Here is a 15,313-nt window from a genome sequence, read left to right on the forward strand (position 1 = left end):
TTATACATTTACATTTTATCAGTTCAGCTTTCCCTGGTATTAAAACCCACAAACCCATTGCTAGCAAACTTACTCCACTGTTCAAGCTACAGGAAAGTCTATTAAGGAAAGACTCATACTTATTATTTAAGTTATAATAAATGAACACTGATAAAGGCTTTTGTCAAATCTAATCTAATAATAGCTTAAACCTCTTAAGACTGGGCATTACTGGACAGGATCTTCAGCAGCATTGCCATGTTCTTTCTATAGGGAGCATGAGAGTCATGTCTTGTCAGAAAGTGACTTGCCTGAGAGGTTTAGCAAGCTTAGCCATGCTATGACCCCTGATAAGAGTCTCAGATCAGGAGAGCAAAGAGTGTGACTACCAAGTCAAAATGTGTGTGCTGAGTTTAAATATCTAAACATGCAAAAAACTATTAATATTTGTGAAAAAAAATCTTAATACTGCTATGTGCATTTAACAACATCTTTGTTTTCATCTAATTAACTTATATTTAGGTAAGCTTTTTTAAGACACGGTTTATCTCGGTAAGTGATGATGTCCCTGCACAGCATCCAGCAGCGAGCAACCAAACAAAGCAGTTATGCTAGAGACAGTAGGATGATGACAGAGCCAGAGAGATGGAGAGTCACATGAGAGGGAGTTTGAGGAAGGCACTGTAGTGCTTGGTTGGTGTTTGGGATCAGTTAGACTCGTCAGTCCTTAATCCAGTAACTCTATGTGACACAGACATGTGCTGAGCTCAGACAAATGCAAACACACACACACACACACATAGACAGCAGCGTTCACGATTCACCATGCCTGAGGTATTCTCAGCACACGTTACTTATCTTGCTTAATAACCGTCGGATTAATTGTACTATATAGCTAGCTTATGGAGGTGTGTTTTGGCTGATTCACAACAATCCAGCTGCATTTAGATTGTCAAGTCTCATTATATTATCATAAAAGTCCAAGGCTTGTGCCAGGAAAAACAAGTAATACAAGATGTATTTGAGATCATCAGTCATCAATTAAAAAGTTTATTAATTGCCAAAGGGTATGTTGAAAAGAAAAACAGCATGTGAGATTCAGTATGATACACATCTTAAGATTTAAATTATTGTTGTATTTCTGCTTTTTGACACAATAATAATGAACCAGGTTACAAAAAGAAGTATTTATGAATATCTACTATAATAATAATAATAAATTATTATTGTTGTTATTATTATTATTATAACAAAAATGTTACAATACTGTTTAATAGTTATATTTACAAAAATAATTTGTCGCAATTTCTTTTGGGCTGTTAAGCTTAAATTATTACGAATTTATCTGATAATTAATTGCTGTTAGATAATTCAATGTATTAGAGCAATATCAAGAGTTTTTTTTATTGAACAGAATAACAATACAATCAATACAGTTACAACAGCAACAAATACAAACATTTTCAAATGCTAGGGGGAGATATAAACAATATTATAGGAATACATTAAAGAGTGTACAAGCTTGCAAAATTCGAATAGCTTTTTGTTTCTTCGAGGGCAATATAGACTCAATATAATGCTTCACATTTTAAATGCTATAAAACATAGATTTTTTTCCTGAAAATGAACATTTATGAATATGAAATTTAGCCACTAAAATAAAAAATAATAATTTAAAAAGTGTGGGACTTTGTATCTTTGGAGTTTACAATAATGCCTAAAAGCATATCTTAGCAAGGGTATGTTATGGCCACAAATTCAAGATCTGACATTGCAAAATCAAAACACCCATCCAAGCTTCCATTACTATTTCAAAAACATCACGTTAGAACTAGCAATGACAGCTTTCACACGATGTTTTTCCATTTATGCAAACATGTGCTGGCATTCTAAAAATGCAGCGCTCAAGTTAAAAAAAGTTTAAGTTAAGTTTAACTTTGAAAAATATATACATTTCTAGAACTTTTTATTATTATTATTCTATTACTGTGTCTTTTGTTTTTAAACTGTTAATGGCATCTACAAGTCAAAACATCAAACAGTAAACAGTTCAATAAATAAGTTATTATTGCATAACTTACATTTTAGACACATAATTGCCAGTTTGTCTGTTTATATTTTTCCAACCAAAAAGGTTCCATGCAAAGCCACAGCAGATCCGTTTCAATACACAGTAGTGTATTTTTCTTGAATGATTTGGTGTTTTTCAACAAATCAGTTGAGTTAATGATTCAAAGACTCATTCATAAAGAATCTGTGTCATTTGAACACCACCTACAGTCCCTTGTCACCACATACTGGTGAATGTAACCTGCAGAAAGAGGCTGTATATACTGTGTGTGTGCTTGAATACATGGACAAATGTGTATAATAATGACATGTTTATTACAACGTAAACATGGTTTATGACACTTTCTGTGTCCTCGTGAACTAAACGTTTTAAAAAACACACTAAACAGTGTTTGAAATTAATATAATATAATACATACTAAACAGTTTGAAATTTTAAAAATGCCAGTAGTATTTTGTGAGGGGTGGGGTTAGGGGATAGAAAATACAGTTTGTAAAGTATAAAAATCATTACATATATGAAGAGTCAGTGTGTGTGTGTGTGTGTGTGTGTGTGTGTGTGTGTGTGTGTGTGATTTGTCAAATCAATCGTAATCAAATGCAACAAAAAAAAAAAAGCAAAATGCAAAAAGTGTGTAAATGTCCAGCACAAAAAAGATTGGTATGGCTATTTTAAAGACTCTGTTTGCTATAAGACATACTACTACAAGACACATCCCATTACATGTCTTTCTGCTCTGTTACATCACAAGGATTCTGAGTGGAGCAAGTTCATGGACTTACAGCTACAACCATGATGGGATTCCAGCATTTCTAGCCCCCATCCTGAGCAATGATCAGGTAATGTAATGTCACAGTTATATTTAACATATAATGACAGACATAGTAATAGACTAAAGACAAGTGGTAAACAGTACAACAACAAGATGTTTAAGATGCTAACCAGGAACAGAATGAACATAATAAATAAATGGCAGTGGATGACAGAAATGTCATAGCTTTTGACCTTAGTTATACTCACACAACACACAGGTCACACAAGCTAGACCCTCAGACACACACACACACACACACAACAGACACAAAGACTAACTCATAACCTCATTGCAGGCCAGGAAGGAAGCATTTCCAAGACACAATTTAAGGACCTTTTCCCATTATGTTCATTATCCTTCACTGGTAATTGTCACTCAACTTTAATAATAATAATAATAATAATAATAATAATAATCTGTAACACTTTATTTGAAGCCTGTAGGCTACATATAATACATCACAGAGGTATTCATAACGATACCTGCAAATATCTGCAGACATTTTAATATCTATTCTTGGTTACACCTTTAAAGGGTATAATGATATAACAGAGCTGGATGCTGATTATATCCTATAATACTGTGTAAAGGTATAACAATTAATAGTGAAATATTAAAATATACAGTACTATATCTGTAGTTACATTTATTCTTAAAAATAGCCTTTAAATAGCCTGATTAAGATATAAAGCATTACGGCATTATACATGCAGAATACATTTATATGCATTATATATAAAACTTCAAGTATGTGTTACATTAATCACTTAAAACAGTCATCATACTTATCAAGTTCTGGCGAGAAAATGCAGACGACCACAATATGAAAATAATGTTCCGCATAGACGAATGATTCTGCTAAATCAACAAATGTCTAAGTCATTTGAATTTGCAGCAGCGTACATTTATAGATAGTGCTATAAGAAACATAATGAAGTGAGTTATTGAGTTTGAGGTGTACAGGTGCGTTTGCTGCGCTGAAAAATAGGTGCAAGTAAGCAGATAGTGAGCAGGACAGTGAAGCAGATATAGCATTTCACTCATTTTACACACTAAAGACAATAAAAGTACATTTGGTCTGCAAGCAAAATCCAGCGTTTACACGAGAAAGACACTAAAATGCCTGCCAAAGCAACTTTATGAAATGAATTTAAAAGTTGATCGTTTTGTCGTTAAGTTTCACAACGAAATGAAAATCTGTCTGTTGTTATTCTTAAAACTCGTGATAAATGTTACGGCAGAAATGAATGACTGTACTTACTCGATCTGTAGGTGGATCAGCTGTGCGCTCGGATCAGCTCTGACAGGTTCACACACACACACACACACACACCACCCCAATGGCCAATGAGAGAGTGTGAAAAGCCCTTTTAGGGTGTGTGTGTGTGTGTGTGTAAGAGAGAGAGAGAGAGAGATAAAAATAGACCTACCCCCATGATTAGGGCAACAGTGAAGGGGCAACAGCTCAGTTTATTAAACAGCTAACAGTTACTTATGGTCGCCCTGAGTGATTTTTTTTTTTTTGCTAATTAAAAAGTTTTACACATGAACATACGAATAGAACAATGAGGACTTATCATTGTTGCGTTCTACATGGAGCGTGTCGCCCCTCATGGTCGCATTATGTTGACATCACATGAAAACAACAAAGTAGTTTCTTAGTAAACAAACTAACAAAAATCCAGGCGACATGTCAGTAAATGCAAAGCCACTGTTACTATTGGGATGAACGACGGCCAGCTAAACATAAACATAAATATTTGATCGGACTTTTAATTTAAAACAAATTTTAAAATTCAGTGTAAATAATTAAGGACTCGTTGAACCCTCTGCATTAGATTTCTTGGGAATGGCAGATGTCCCTCCATGTGCCTGAACCAATTTATGATCATGTGCTAATGTATAAAAAAAATCATGACTGCCTCCCAGTGGCCACCTTCCTTAACTGTCATCAGCAAGATACTGTGGTCATCTTCTTTACTAATTGCGTTAGATTAATTGAACGGAAATTCTTAACTGGGGATCAAGAAGAAAGGTGGTAAACAATGTTGAAATTGCAGTTTTATTACTGAAGTGCCAGTATGAAGAAAATAGTTAAATGTGCATTCAATTACAAATGTAATTTACTGTATTCATTTGAAAGGTCATAATGTCATAACTATGCTTAAATATCAATCTCACCCCATTTAATAACAAACAGGCACTGTTGGCTCTAGTTTGTGTTTACCGCAAATTCATCAGGAACAGAAAACATAAAAACTTCAAACAATTTGCTCAGAACTTAAAACACTGCATGTGATTAAAAATAAGCAAACACTTCCAATTGATGCCAAAACAAACACAAAACATCACTAAAAGTCAACTTTCAAAAGCAACTCTAAGGTAGCACACTGAAACTAACTGGAAACATTAAACTTACCTGTTAGACAACCAATTGTGCTGCAACATACACAAAAATGTCATTATTAGAGAGTTGTCGCACATGAAAAAGACAAATTCTCATTCTTCACCATTGTAAACACATGAACAAGGTGATGGTATATAAAGGAGCGAGAGCTCCAAAAACAGCTGGATATTTTAAGGGCATTTGTTTCTTTTTAGCAGTACCAGTAAAATGCTCAATTTTCACCAAAAATGTTTGCACCTCATTTTCATTAGAAAAAAAAATCGTGATCTACAGGTTAAGGTGTTGCACTTTACTCCATTATAAAAAAAAATTTAAAAATCAATCTAACAGAATAATTGTCGGTGCACCCCTGATTGAGTGGGAGGAGCTTCTCTAATCATGTGACCCGCCCTCTTCACTCATCTGTCATTCATCTTCACCGTTGCAGTCTGCCAGGAAAGGGTGGGCCAAAGCTCTACAGGCAGAGATGCGATGAGCTGGATTGAAAGCCAAAAATTGCTGCGAGGAAAGAAAAGTTATTTATATGTGTATTTTGAATACCAGTCACTAAAATCTCTATCCTAATAGCAATAAATGAGTAACACTAACAGACAGCAGGTCATTCTCCTCATGGGCGAGACTGGGCAGTAGTTGTTTTGTAGGCTTTTTCTCAGCCCAGGCAGGGCTGTAGCAGACAGGGCTTTCTATGGGCCAGTCATCCTCACCCGGCAATCCAATGACCCTGAGAGAGAGCGAACATGCAAGACCACAAAAGCTGTACTTCTTGGTTACAATAAATTTTAACTGGGATTTGGAAATGCATAAGTATTTTGACTCACTCAAAGATCTTTTGCAGCTGCTGGATCTCTGTGAATCCACGAAACAAAGGCCTGCAGAAAAGGTGAGAGAGAAAGATGAATGAAAGAATGAATGATGTTGAAAATAGATGTGCTGCTTAATATTTTTGTGGAAACTGTCATAAGTTTTCCAGGATTCTTTGAAGAATAGAAGTTCAAAAGAACAGCATTTATTTGAAATAGAAATCTGTTGTAACAGTATATAAATGTCTTTACTGTCACCACTAATAATAATGTCCTTGAAAAAAAAATGTATAAAATGTCTCTCTGAACTCTGTTATGCTCTCACCTTAACAGAAAGAGCTCTGCAAAGATGCACCCAGCACTCCACATATCCACAGAAGACATGTAACTGGACTGCAGCAGGACCTCAGGAGCCCTGTACCACAGAGTCACAACCTACACACACACAAATACAAATACATCACATGTAGGAGCTCACTACCACCACACATATTTCTGTGAATGTGAATCTGAGCTCCATACACATGGGGTGAGGGCGATATGGTATGTATATATCCTGGCTAAACCAAAGTCTGCAATCTTGACCTCCCCTCGACTGCTCACAAGCACATTGTCTGGCTTTAGATCCCGGTGAATGACGGTGTTAGTGTGGAGGAAGTCAAGTCCGCTGAGCAGCTGACGCATCACATCCTATATAAAGAGAGAGGAAAAAACACAAATCTATGCTCTAGTCTTTAATTTATCCATACAGTGTGACAATATGCTACCGCATTGGGGCATGTTGTCACCAAAGGTGTATGTACATTCAAAGAATTGTATCTTCTTTCCTGGGCTATAATGGTGGCAGTGTACAATGACTTTTTTTTGTAGCAAAGACTTTCAGGTATGTCTATACAGAAATTGCTTTTCAAAAAGAAACCTTTACAAGAGTAAAACTGTGAAAATTAACCCTGGTTTTCCCTATTACTAATTTATTCAATTGAATATGAAAGATTAAGTCACTGCCAAATAAGAGGAGCAAGGTTAATACCTTGATTTTGTCCCTGGCCAGGCCTTTTTCTGATGCTCTGCTGAGAAATGCAGTCAGATCCTGATCAATATACTCAAACGCCAAGGTCAGGTCAAACTTCTGGTTTTGCCATCCAGCTGATACATTCAGCAACCTAAGGAGAAATGCCATATTACTCCAACCGATAAAATTCATTATGCTTGTATGTGGCATTTTTGACCGTTTCCACACTCACTTGACTATGTTCGGGTGGTTGAAATGCTCTATTTTTCGCAGAAGAGCCACTTCTCTTATCACGAACTGAGGGATGCCAGACTCCGGCTCCTCGGGGATGTTCAGCCTCTTCACCGCTATGAAGCGCTGCTGTCCGCGCCTCTCTCTGGCTTTGTACACTTTCCCGTAGGCGCCCTGGCCGATTTCTGCCCAGATTTCATAATCTGAGCTCTCCCAACAGCTGTCATCCATGTTTAGATCAGATCAATATGTCAGACCGTGTTACTGAAAGAGACAACAGTCAATGGGTGCTGAATAAAAAGATTAAGAAAATCGGACAGAGCTTTGTAAAACGCTTTCAACTCCCCGTCGTTTTCCCTATACATATATAGCTGCACTGTATGGTTTAAATTAACTGTAAAATAAAATAAAAAAATTAATATAATTACACAAATATAACAAATATTTATGAATGTATGTGTGTTGTTTTGTTTAAAAAATAAAGGAGGACATCCTGTTGACATTAAATTTGTTTGTAAATTTAAAAAAAAAAAAAAGTTTGGTTTACTGGGATTAAAATGAATTTAATCTGATTTGGTTAATTCATTGGAACCTATTGACTTTTCCACTTAGCGTCAAGAAACTCACATTAAGATGTCATCACCGGTGACTAGATTTATCCATAACACATGGATCTCGCGATAAAATTGTGTTTATTAACAATTTATCTAAATTAATACCGCGGTAAGCGTGCACGTTGCGTAATTTGTTCATATGGCTAAGATATACGCTCTTTCGAAGATATAAAACTGTAAGTAACTTAACTTACCTTTTCTGTCACTGTCATCCAAAACCTTGAGCAGTAAAATGATTGTCTACTAATTTAGATCAATGACACGGATCAATACGCGTTGTTTGCCATGATTTTAATAAAAACTCACAACATGCAGGGGTGTGAAATTTGTATCTGCAAAACCAACCAATGAACAGCTGAGGATTTTTTTCTGGATATCCCCCATCTCATGTGAACTATTCAAGAAAATATATTCTCATGTGAAACGACATGTACATCTATGCACAGCAAAAAGAAATCATATATTGTATAAAATAATTTTTAAAACCCTGCATATATTACTACCAGTACCATGCATTGACCTTAGACATATATAAAAATGCAATATATATATAAATATATATTTAATTCAGGCTTAAGATAATATTTTTTTCAGCCGGGTAGAAAACAAATAAAGAAAATAGACATTTATTAAATATACTATCTGCCATTTTGAGACTTAACTTTCAGCCACACTGCCCCCTTGATTTAAAACTAGATACATTCCACACAGTGATTTGTTGCTGAAATTAACATATTTATTCAGTATGCACAAGCATCCATTGTATATTAATAAGCACATTTATAGGTATATGTATACCGGTCTGAAATTTCACTGCAACTTAAAAAGGCAGCAAAAAACACAAATGTGCACATGACATCATCAGACAGCATCTCAAATATATTATTTGAGAACGATTCATTTAAACCCTTCATACAGACCAACAGGCCTATATCCACAATAATTAATCAAATCTAAGTGCAACTAAGTTTTTAGTTCATAGTTTCAAAACACTCACAATACATAGTGCCAAGCATGTCTTCTGCTTTTCACACAAACCATTCAAAAAGGTTAATGGGAAAACTCTGCATTACAGGTTACAATAAAACAATTTAAATTAATCAACTGAATCGGATTTATTTCCTTTTATGTCCATTAAAAACTAGATTTGGAATTACTGTATAGTTGAGTTTTAAACCAGTAAGGCACTTGGTAAACACTTTGCCAATAAAATAATTTTAAAATGATTAGGTACAAATACAGTGGTGCATTATTGTCAGGCAGTGCAGTGGTTAATTTGTTAATAATCACACATATCCTCCATTTGTTCTTCTCCAGAGCCATATCTGATATCTCTGAGAATGATTATGAACATTACATGTTATTAATGCTTATTCTTTCTTCTTATTGTTGCCATTCTTGACTCTCTTGGCGAGACCAATGGCATCCATGTGAAGATTCCGGTTCAGGATGACAGAACCACACGTCAGCGCTCCTGTCAGCGCTCCAGCAAAGCCACACAACATTACATCCTGACCTGTAAGCAAAGTACAGATTTGAAAGAGAAAGGGGATAAACCAGAGCACTTTGCCCATTCATTCTTCTAAACATTAGGTACCATCAGCTAAAACAAATACAAACAATGTAAGGCATGGAATGTATCTCAAAACCTACTTTTGGATGGCATACATATGAATTTGCATACATTAAGTCAAACTCACCCGTGAGGAAGAGGTTTTTAATGGGTGTCTGTGGTCTGATGGTGGCGTTTAGTTCAACACTGAAACGAGGAATACCATGATCAGCACCGTAGATCTCCCCTTTAGGAGCACCAATGTAATGCTGATTTGTGATTGGGGTGCCTGCATCCACATATTCAATCTACAGACAGAGAAAGACATTAAAAAAAACACAAAAAGAGTGTATAATACAAGATGTGAGCAGGACCCGGTTTAGACCCTGTTTAGAGAGTTCATACCCTGTCCTTGATCTTAGGAAAGATCTCAGTCACTGCCTCTAATATTTTACTGATGAACGCCTCCTTCAGCTCCTTATAATCTATGCTTCTGTTCTTCACTTTGTCATCTTTCCACTCTTCAAACCATGCATAGTTAGCAAAGCTAACAACAGTCACAGTGGATTTACCTGTAGGTGAAGCATATTTTGATTTAATTTAAATGCAAACATGATGCATCAAACAGAATCACACAGTGTCAGTTATTTTAGTGGAGAGCCTTTAAAAACTGATTCAACCACATCACATTTGTACGTTCCTGTTGTCAAATGTAGACAAGCTCAGAACACTCTGGACTACATTTACAGCTTTGTCCACTTGCAATCCGATGGCCATAGTTAGCAAAGCTAACAACAGTCACAGTGGATTTACCTGTAGGTTAAGCATATTTTGATTTTAATTTAAATGCGAACATGATGCATCAAACAGAATCACACAGTGTCAGTTATTTTAGTGGAGAGCCTTTAAAAACTGATTCAACCACATCACATTTGTACGTTCCTGTTGTCAAATGTAGACAAGCTCAGAACACTCTGGACTACATTTACAGCTTTGTCCACTTGCAATCCGATGGCAAAAATCTTAACTCCAGATGTGAACATGACATCAGTTCATCTTCATATTTTCTCTCTACCTGGTTTTCTTTCTGGCCAGGTTGGGTCTTTGGCAGAGGGTGAGGCCACAAAAATCAAAGGAACCTTTTTAGAAGATTCTTCCCTGTTTCCCTTCATGTAACCCTCCAGTCTGGAAGAACAGCAGACATGATTACAAAATGAGAGCAGTGCTGATGGACAGTGATTTAGAAATGAACAAGCACTTGCATACTATTTAGGGAAATAGGTTCCCACTCACAGCTCATCCAAATTGTTCTCAGGGAAGATAAAATAATTGTCTGCTTTTAGGCCCAACTCCTCTTTTGTCCCATCCACACCAATGAAAATACTGAGACCACCATCTCCATGCTGCACCATACTCAACTGTTTCTGGATCGCTGCACAGTACCATCACAAAAACACCAAACAGTATGCTCACATTAATAAGAGCACAAACATCACAGCAAAGAGGTTTCAATTTCACTGATATCACAGCATTAGAATTTCAAACCTATGTTTTATATAAAAGATCCAACAATGTCAGCATTGATAACAATAATGTTTTTGCTGTTGTTGTTGTTGTACTGCAATGATAACATTGATTAATCTTTCAAATAAATAAAGTATATGTTTAAAATTTGTTAAATAATTAATACATTTATTTATTTATTATTAATTGATCAAATCCTCATCTCTTTTGCAATCATAACATTAAGGGAACTTTCCAAAAAATATACTACTATAATGTTAGATTTCCTGTGTGTTTCTGCTGTGCCTACAGTACCAGTTTGTTTTGTTTTTGTTTTGTCTAATAAATACTGACTGCTGCAAATAGATTCTCTAATTTAATTTAGTGAAACCTACTCTTGACAGGATACCAGAATGAAAACATGGATCTAGCAGCAGCCCCATGTTCATCCTGAGCACCAGCTACAAAACCTCAACAATGTCAACACATAATTATATTTTTCTTTTAAAGATATATTTATTGAAAATAAATTACATAATTATTCATTTGTTGTACTGCGATTCTAATATTGAAGGATCTTTCAAATAAATTAAATGTTTGAAAATTTTAAAGTCAAACAAACCGTCACAACAAACACAAACTACAATATGAAGTACATTGAGTAGCTTTATGAGAATCTTTTTTTCCTAAAAAGCAGAATAACCATAGGCTCTCTCTTACCAGGCATAGTCTGCACATCTTTGGGCAGGAGATGTTCGTAGGTATTGAAGATTCCAGCATCTGAAATCACTATGGGAGCGTGAACATGCACCTCCTCCTGCCCCTTCAGAACACTCACACCTGCATCAGTGCCAACAAAACAGTCCAGTCATTAAATCCTTGCACATGTGTTGAAGTCTCTTCTAAACGGTACCAAGTGTAAAATGTTGTGTGGGAAGTGGGAAGATGTTTTAAGTGTTACCAATAGCCTCTTTAGCGTCATTGAGGAGTATGCGGTTGACAGGTGCTCTAACAAGCACTGCACCTCCTGCCTTCTCAATGATGGGGATCATGTGGTAGGCGATCTCACTCGCACCGCCTTTCGGGTACCAGGCACCATTCAAATAGTGGCACAAAAGCAAACTGTGCATGGAAAAGCTGGCTTCTTTCGGCATTTTACCTGAAGAAGGTCAGTAGCTGCGAGTTACTGTATGGTTTATGATTAGAAATACAACGGGAACGCATGAAACCACAAATTTTCAGTCAGGTCAGAGAGCTGGATCATCTCACCGTAGGTCCCAAAGATGTAGCACATCACAGCTCTCAGGTCCTTATTCTGCGTCAGCTCGTTCACCACATCCGTCAGGCTGCGGGACGCATAGCGGAAGAAGGAAGAGAGGCGATTGGCCAGGCCCGTGTGCACCAGGAACTTTGCAAGAGGAGTCGGCAGGAGCTTCAGCAGGACCATGAACCATACGCCATTTGCAACTTTCTGACAGGAGCATTAAAAATCAGTGTTAAGTTAAGTAATGAAATGCAATACCTATACTACATTTATTTATTTATTTATTTAGTCATTTAGCAGATGCTTTTATCCAAAGCGACTTACAAATGAGGACAATAAAAGCAGTTAAAACTAACAAAAGAGCAACAATATATAAGTGCAAATGACAAGTCTCGGTTAGCCTAACACAGTACACGTAGCAAGGTGTATATATATATATAGAGGGTCAAATAAAGGTGGAACAGGTGTGTTTTTAGTCATTTCTTGAAGATGGTTAAGGACTCAGCTGCTCGGATTGATTTGGGCAGGTACTACATAACTGAACTGTGCCATAACAATCAGAAAAGTACAGCAGAAATAGTTAATGAAGGTGATGTAAGCTTATGTGCAAGCAAGCAGTGCCCTTATTCCCCCTTTAGAGACACGTCACAATGCTCTTGGATGAGTGCCTGTCTGTGGCTATGATTGTAGGGGAAAGGTCATGCAAACAGCTACATACAAGAAATTGTATCTTTTAACTCCTAAATGCATCAAAATCCCCTAGATTTTTAGAGCACTGAATGACTAAAACTACACTACTATTCAAAAGATTGGGGTCAGTAAGATTATTTTAAGAAAGTAATAATTTTAACAATAAACACATTTGTAATATTACAAGTGAGCATAAGAGATGTTAAAAATCTTACAGACCCCAAACTTCTGAATGGTAGTATATATATTTTAATAATTGGCCCATATGACCAGCATGTGCATTGACACCCGACAGACAACTCCAACTACTAAACACTATCCTTGTTTCTCACCTTGGAAAGTCTCACATATTCATCAATGGCCTTTTCCTCCCCTGGGAAGCACTTCTTCAGTTCATCAATGTAGCGTTTTTTTCCACTGTAGATGGGGTATATGCGCCGGTTTTCTGGTGGACCCAGGACCACTTTGTCAAAAGGGTTATCCAGCGGCTCCCACTGCAGCTGCCCATTGGTCAACTGGTCAATCAAACAGCGCAACGGCTTGTGATCCAGTAGTTCCCCAATATAGTGGATCCCTGAGTTGGGGGAAAGACATTCAGATCACCACAAACGGACCTATACATGTGATATAGCACATTAATTGTTTTAATAAGACTCAATAAATGTGCTTATCTTTGCCAAAGCAAGACACAACAATGTTTTAGGCAGATAAATACTGTTTTATCAAGTTGATCCATTGCTGAGGTACAAAGTCATTCTCACCAATATCAAACTCAAAGCCTTGCTCTGTGAAGGTGTGACAGCATCCTCCAGCCCGGTCATGTTGCTCCAGAACCAGAACCTTCTTACCCACTTTAGCCAACAGGACAGCAATTGCCAATCCACCAATCCCACTGCCAACCACTATTGCATCCAAGTCCTGAGGGACCTTACTGGCCAGAAAACCTGGATGTGGAAACAAATGTGGAGTGAGACTGTGTTTCATGAAAACCAAAGCATTTACTGGAAGAAAAAAAAGGTTTTACCTTATTTATATTGTCTAGACAACAATCTCAACAATAATGCGCAGGGTCATATTTTTAACTGACCTTGTTTCAGGACTTTATTCTTCAGCTTTCGGTCCAACATCATGGGCTTCAGCGGCTCGCGCGTGTCGATAGCAAAAGGACTCGGTCCAGGAGTTCCCAACACATATTTAAACATAATGGCCACTAAAGCCAAGGAAATTACGACGACAGCGATCCACATGTTGTCAGGTACAAAGTATTGTAATGTGCTGGCAAGTACTGTCATACAGTAAAACAAAACACTTCCTCACACCACTGCCCAATGTAATAGTTGTTTAGTGTTGACTCCTCCTCCGAATACGAAGCTGACCAATCGCAAGGTTTGTTTTTAAATGACGTATTGTGTGCGGAGAGAAGGGCAGTTTTAACGAAGAAAATTTATGTAAATGTATGTTTGATATTATAATATTAACGTTAGATATTACAACTACTAAAACTGAACTACTTTATCGTTCTGTGTGAAATAACGTCTAATCGGATTTGTACTTTCGTCTCATTAAGTCTACTGCAATGAACCAGACAAATAAAAGCAGCAACAATTCAACAATAGCAATTCTGATTGCTATTTTCTGAAACTTACCCTGTCAGTTCTTAGTTTGCTAATAATTTCTATGCAAATGTCTGGGGAATGTTTAAATAATTGATTTCAAAACAAGTAGGCCTATGTCAAGTAACCTTGTTTTATTTATAGCTTCATTTACATGACCACTAAGGATAGCCTATTACAACTCATGAGCCATTCACAGGAAATGACAACAGGTTTAAAGTTTAAAGCAGGTTTTTGCATGTATTTGAAATAGAAATCTTTTGTCACATTATAAATGTATTCACTGTCACTTTTGATCAATTTAATACATCCTTGCTCAATAAAAGTACAATTTATCTTAAAAAATCTCACTGACCCCAAACTTTGGAACAGTAGCCTAGTAAATGGTCCGTGTAACCCTTTGCAGTTCTTTGTTCAATTCGCACCATCAAAATGAACCAAATGAAAAGTTGGCTTCAAACTTTAATTTTCAATTTCTTTGGAGCAATTTACAAACGGATAATTGTCTCTCATTTTAATTTTCAATTTTACGAGTTTGGGTTGTTGCGCCCGAATCTGATTTTTGAACTAACATAAAAAATGACTCATTATTCTGATTTTCCACTTCTCTGTTTTGTGCTCCCAGTTGGACCGTACCAGTGGGGGGAGCGGGGGTGGGGATGTGGATGTATTTACCCAGAGCGCTGTATGTATAGGCCCTATGCCTATGCATTGGCACGTCTGACCATGCAATAATTTATCATCAGACCTCCATTAACTGTGT

The 15,313-nt window shown here is 36.6% G+C and overlaps 3 protein-coding genes and 1 long non-coding RNA gene across 5 annotated transcripts in view; 1 reads left to right on the forward strand and 3 right to left on the reverse strand.

The window, feature by feature from the left end:
• Positions 1 to 4,171, reverse strand: part of svilc (supervillin c) — a 30,996-nt gene extending 26,825 nt beyond the window's left edge. Inside the window, exon 1 of the mRNA XM_016527689.1 lies at positions 4,126 to 4,171. The gene's annotated coding sequence lies outside the window, so the exon portion shown is untranslated. The remainder of the gene's footprint in view (positions 1 to 4,125) is intronic.
• An 843-nt stretch (positions 4,172 to 5,014) lies between these two features.
• cdk21 (cyclin-dependent kinase 21) lies at positions 5,015 to 8,210 on the reverse strand. 2 transcript variants are annotated; one of them, XM_016527703.1, is made up of 8 exons: positions 8,123 to 8,210; positions 7,316 to 7,578; positions 7,102 to 7,234; positions 6,594 to 6,761; positions 6,397 to 6,506; positions 6,090 to 6,140; positions 5,860 to 5,992; positions 5,015 to 5,769 (listed from the first exon to the last, which is right to left on the reverse strand). In XM_016527703.1, the coding sequence occupies exons 2-8, from the start codon at positions 7,543 to 7,545 to the stop codon at positions 5,677 to 5,679; spliced, it is 918 nt and encodes a 305-aa protein (XP_016383189.1). In that variant the 5' UTR covers positions 7,546 to 7,578; positions 8,123 to 8,210; the 3' UTR covers positions 5,015 to 5,676. The 2 variants fall into 2 exon arrangements, with proteins under 2 accessions (XP_016383189.1, XP_016383190.1); XM_016527704.1 differs by having other exon boundaries at positions 5,670 to 5,769; positions 5,864 to 5,992.
• LOC107720099 (uncharacterized) lies at positions 6,078 to 6,818 on the forward strand. Its single transcript, XR_001637578.1, has 3 exons — positions 6,078 to 6,151; positions 6,405 to 6,614; positions 6,696 to 6,818. It is a non-coding gene; the product is annotated as an uncharacterized LOC107720099 (long non-coding RNA).
• A 432-nt stretch (positions 8,211 to 8,642) lies between the features above and the next one.
• Positions 8,643 to 14,289, reverse strand: retsat.2 (retinol saturase, tandem duplicate 2). The gene is made up of 11 exons (XM_016527606.1): positions 14,025 to 14,289; positions 13,699 to 13,881; positions 13,270 to 13,511; positions 12,253 to 12,454; positions 11,945 to 12,142; positions 11,704 to 11,823; positions 10,774 to 10,912; positions 10,556 to 10,665; positions 9,886 to 10,052; positions 9,629 to 9,788; positions 8,643 to 9,444 (listed from the first exon to the last, which is right to left on the reverse strand). The coding sequence occupies exons 1-11, from the start codon at positions 14,227 to 14,229 to the stop codon at positions 9,299 to 9,301; spliced, it is 1,872 nt and encodes a 623-aa protein (XP_016383092.1). The 5' UTR covers positions 14,230 to 14,289; the 3' UTR covers positions 8,643 to 9,298.
• Between the last annotated feature and the right edge of the window lie 1,024 nt (positions 14,290 to 15,313).

The sequence above is a fragment of the Sinocyclocheilus rhinocerous genome, unplaced genomic scaffold (genome assembly GCF_001515625.1).
Source record: "Sinocyclocheilus rhinocerous isolate Xijiao unplaced genomic scaffold, SAMN03320098_v1.1 scaffold273, whole genome shotgun sequence".
NCBI classification, from domain to species: domain Eukaryota; kingdom Metazoa; phylum Chordata; class Actinopteri; order Cypriniformes; family Cyprinidae; genus Sinocyclocheilus; species Sinocyclocheilus rhinocerous.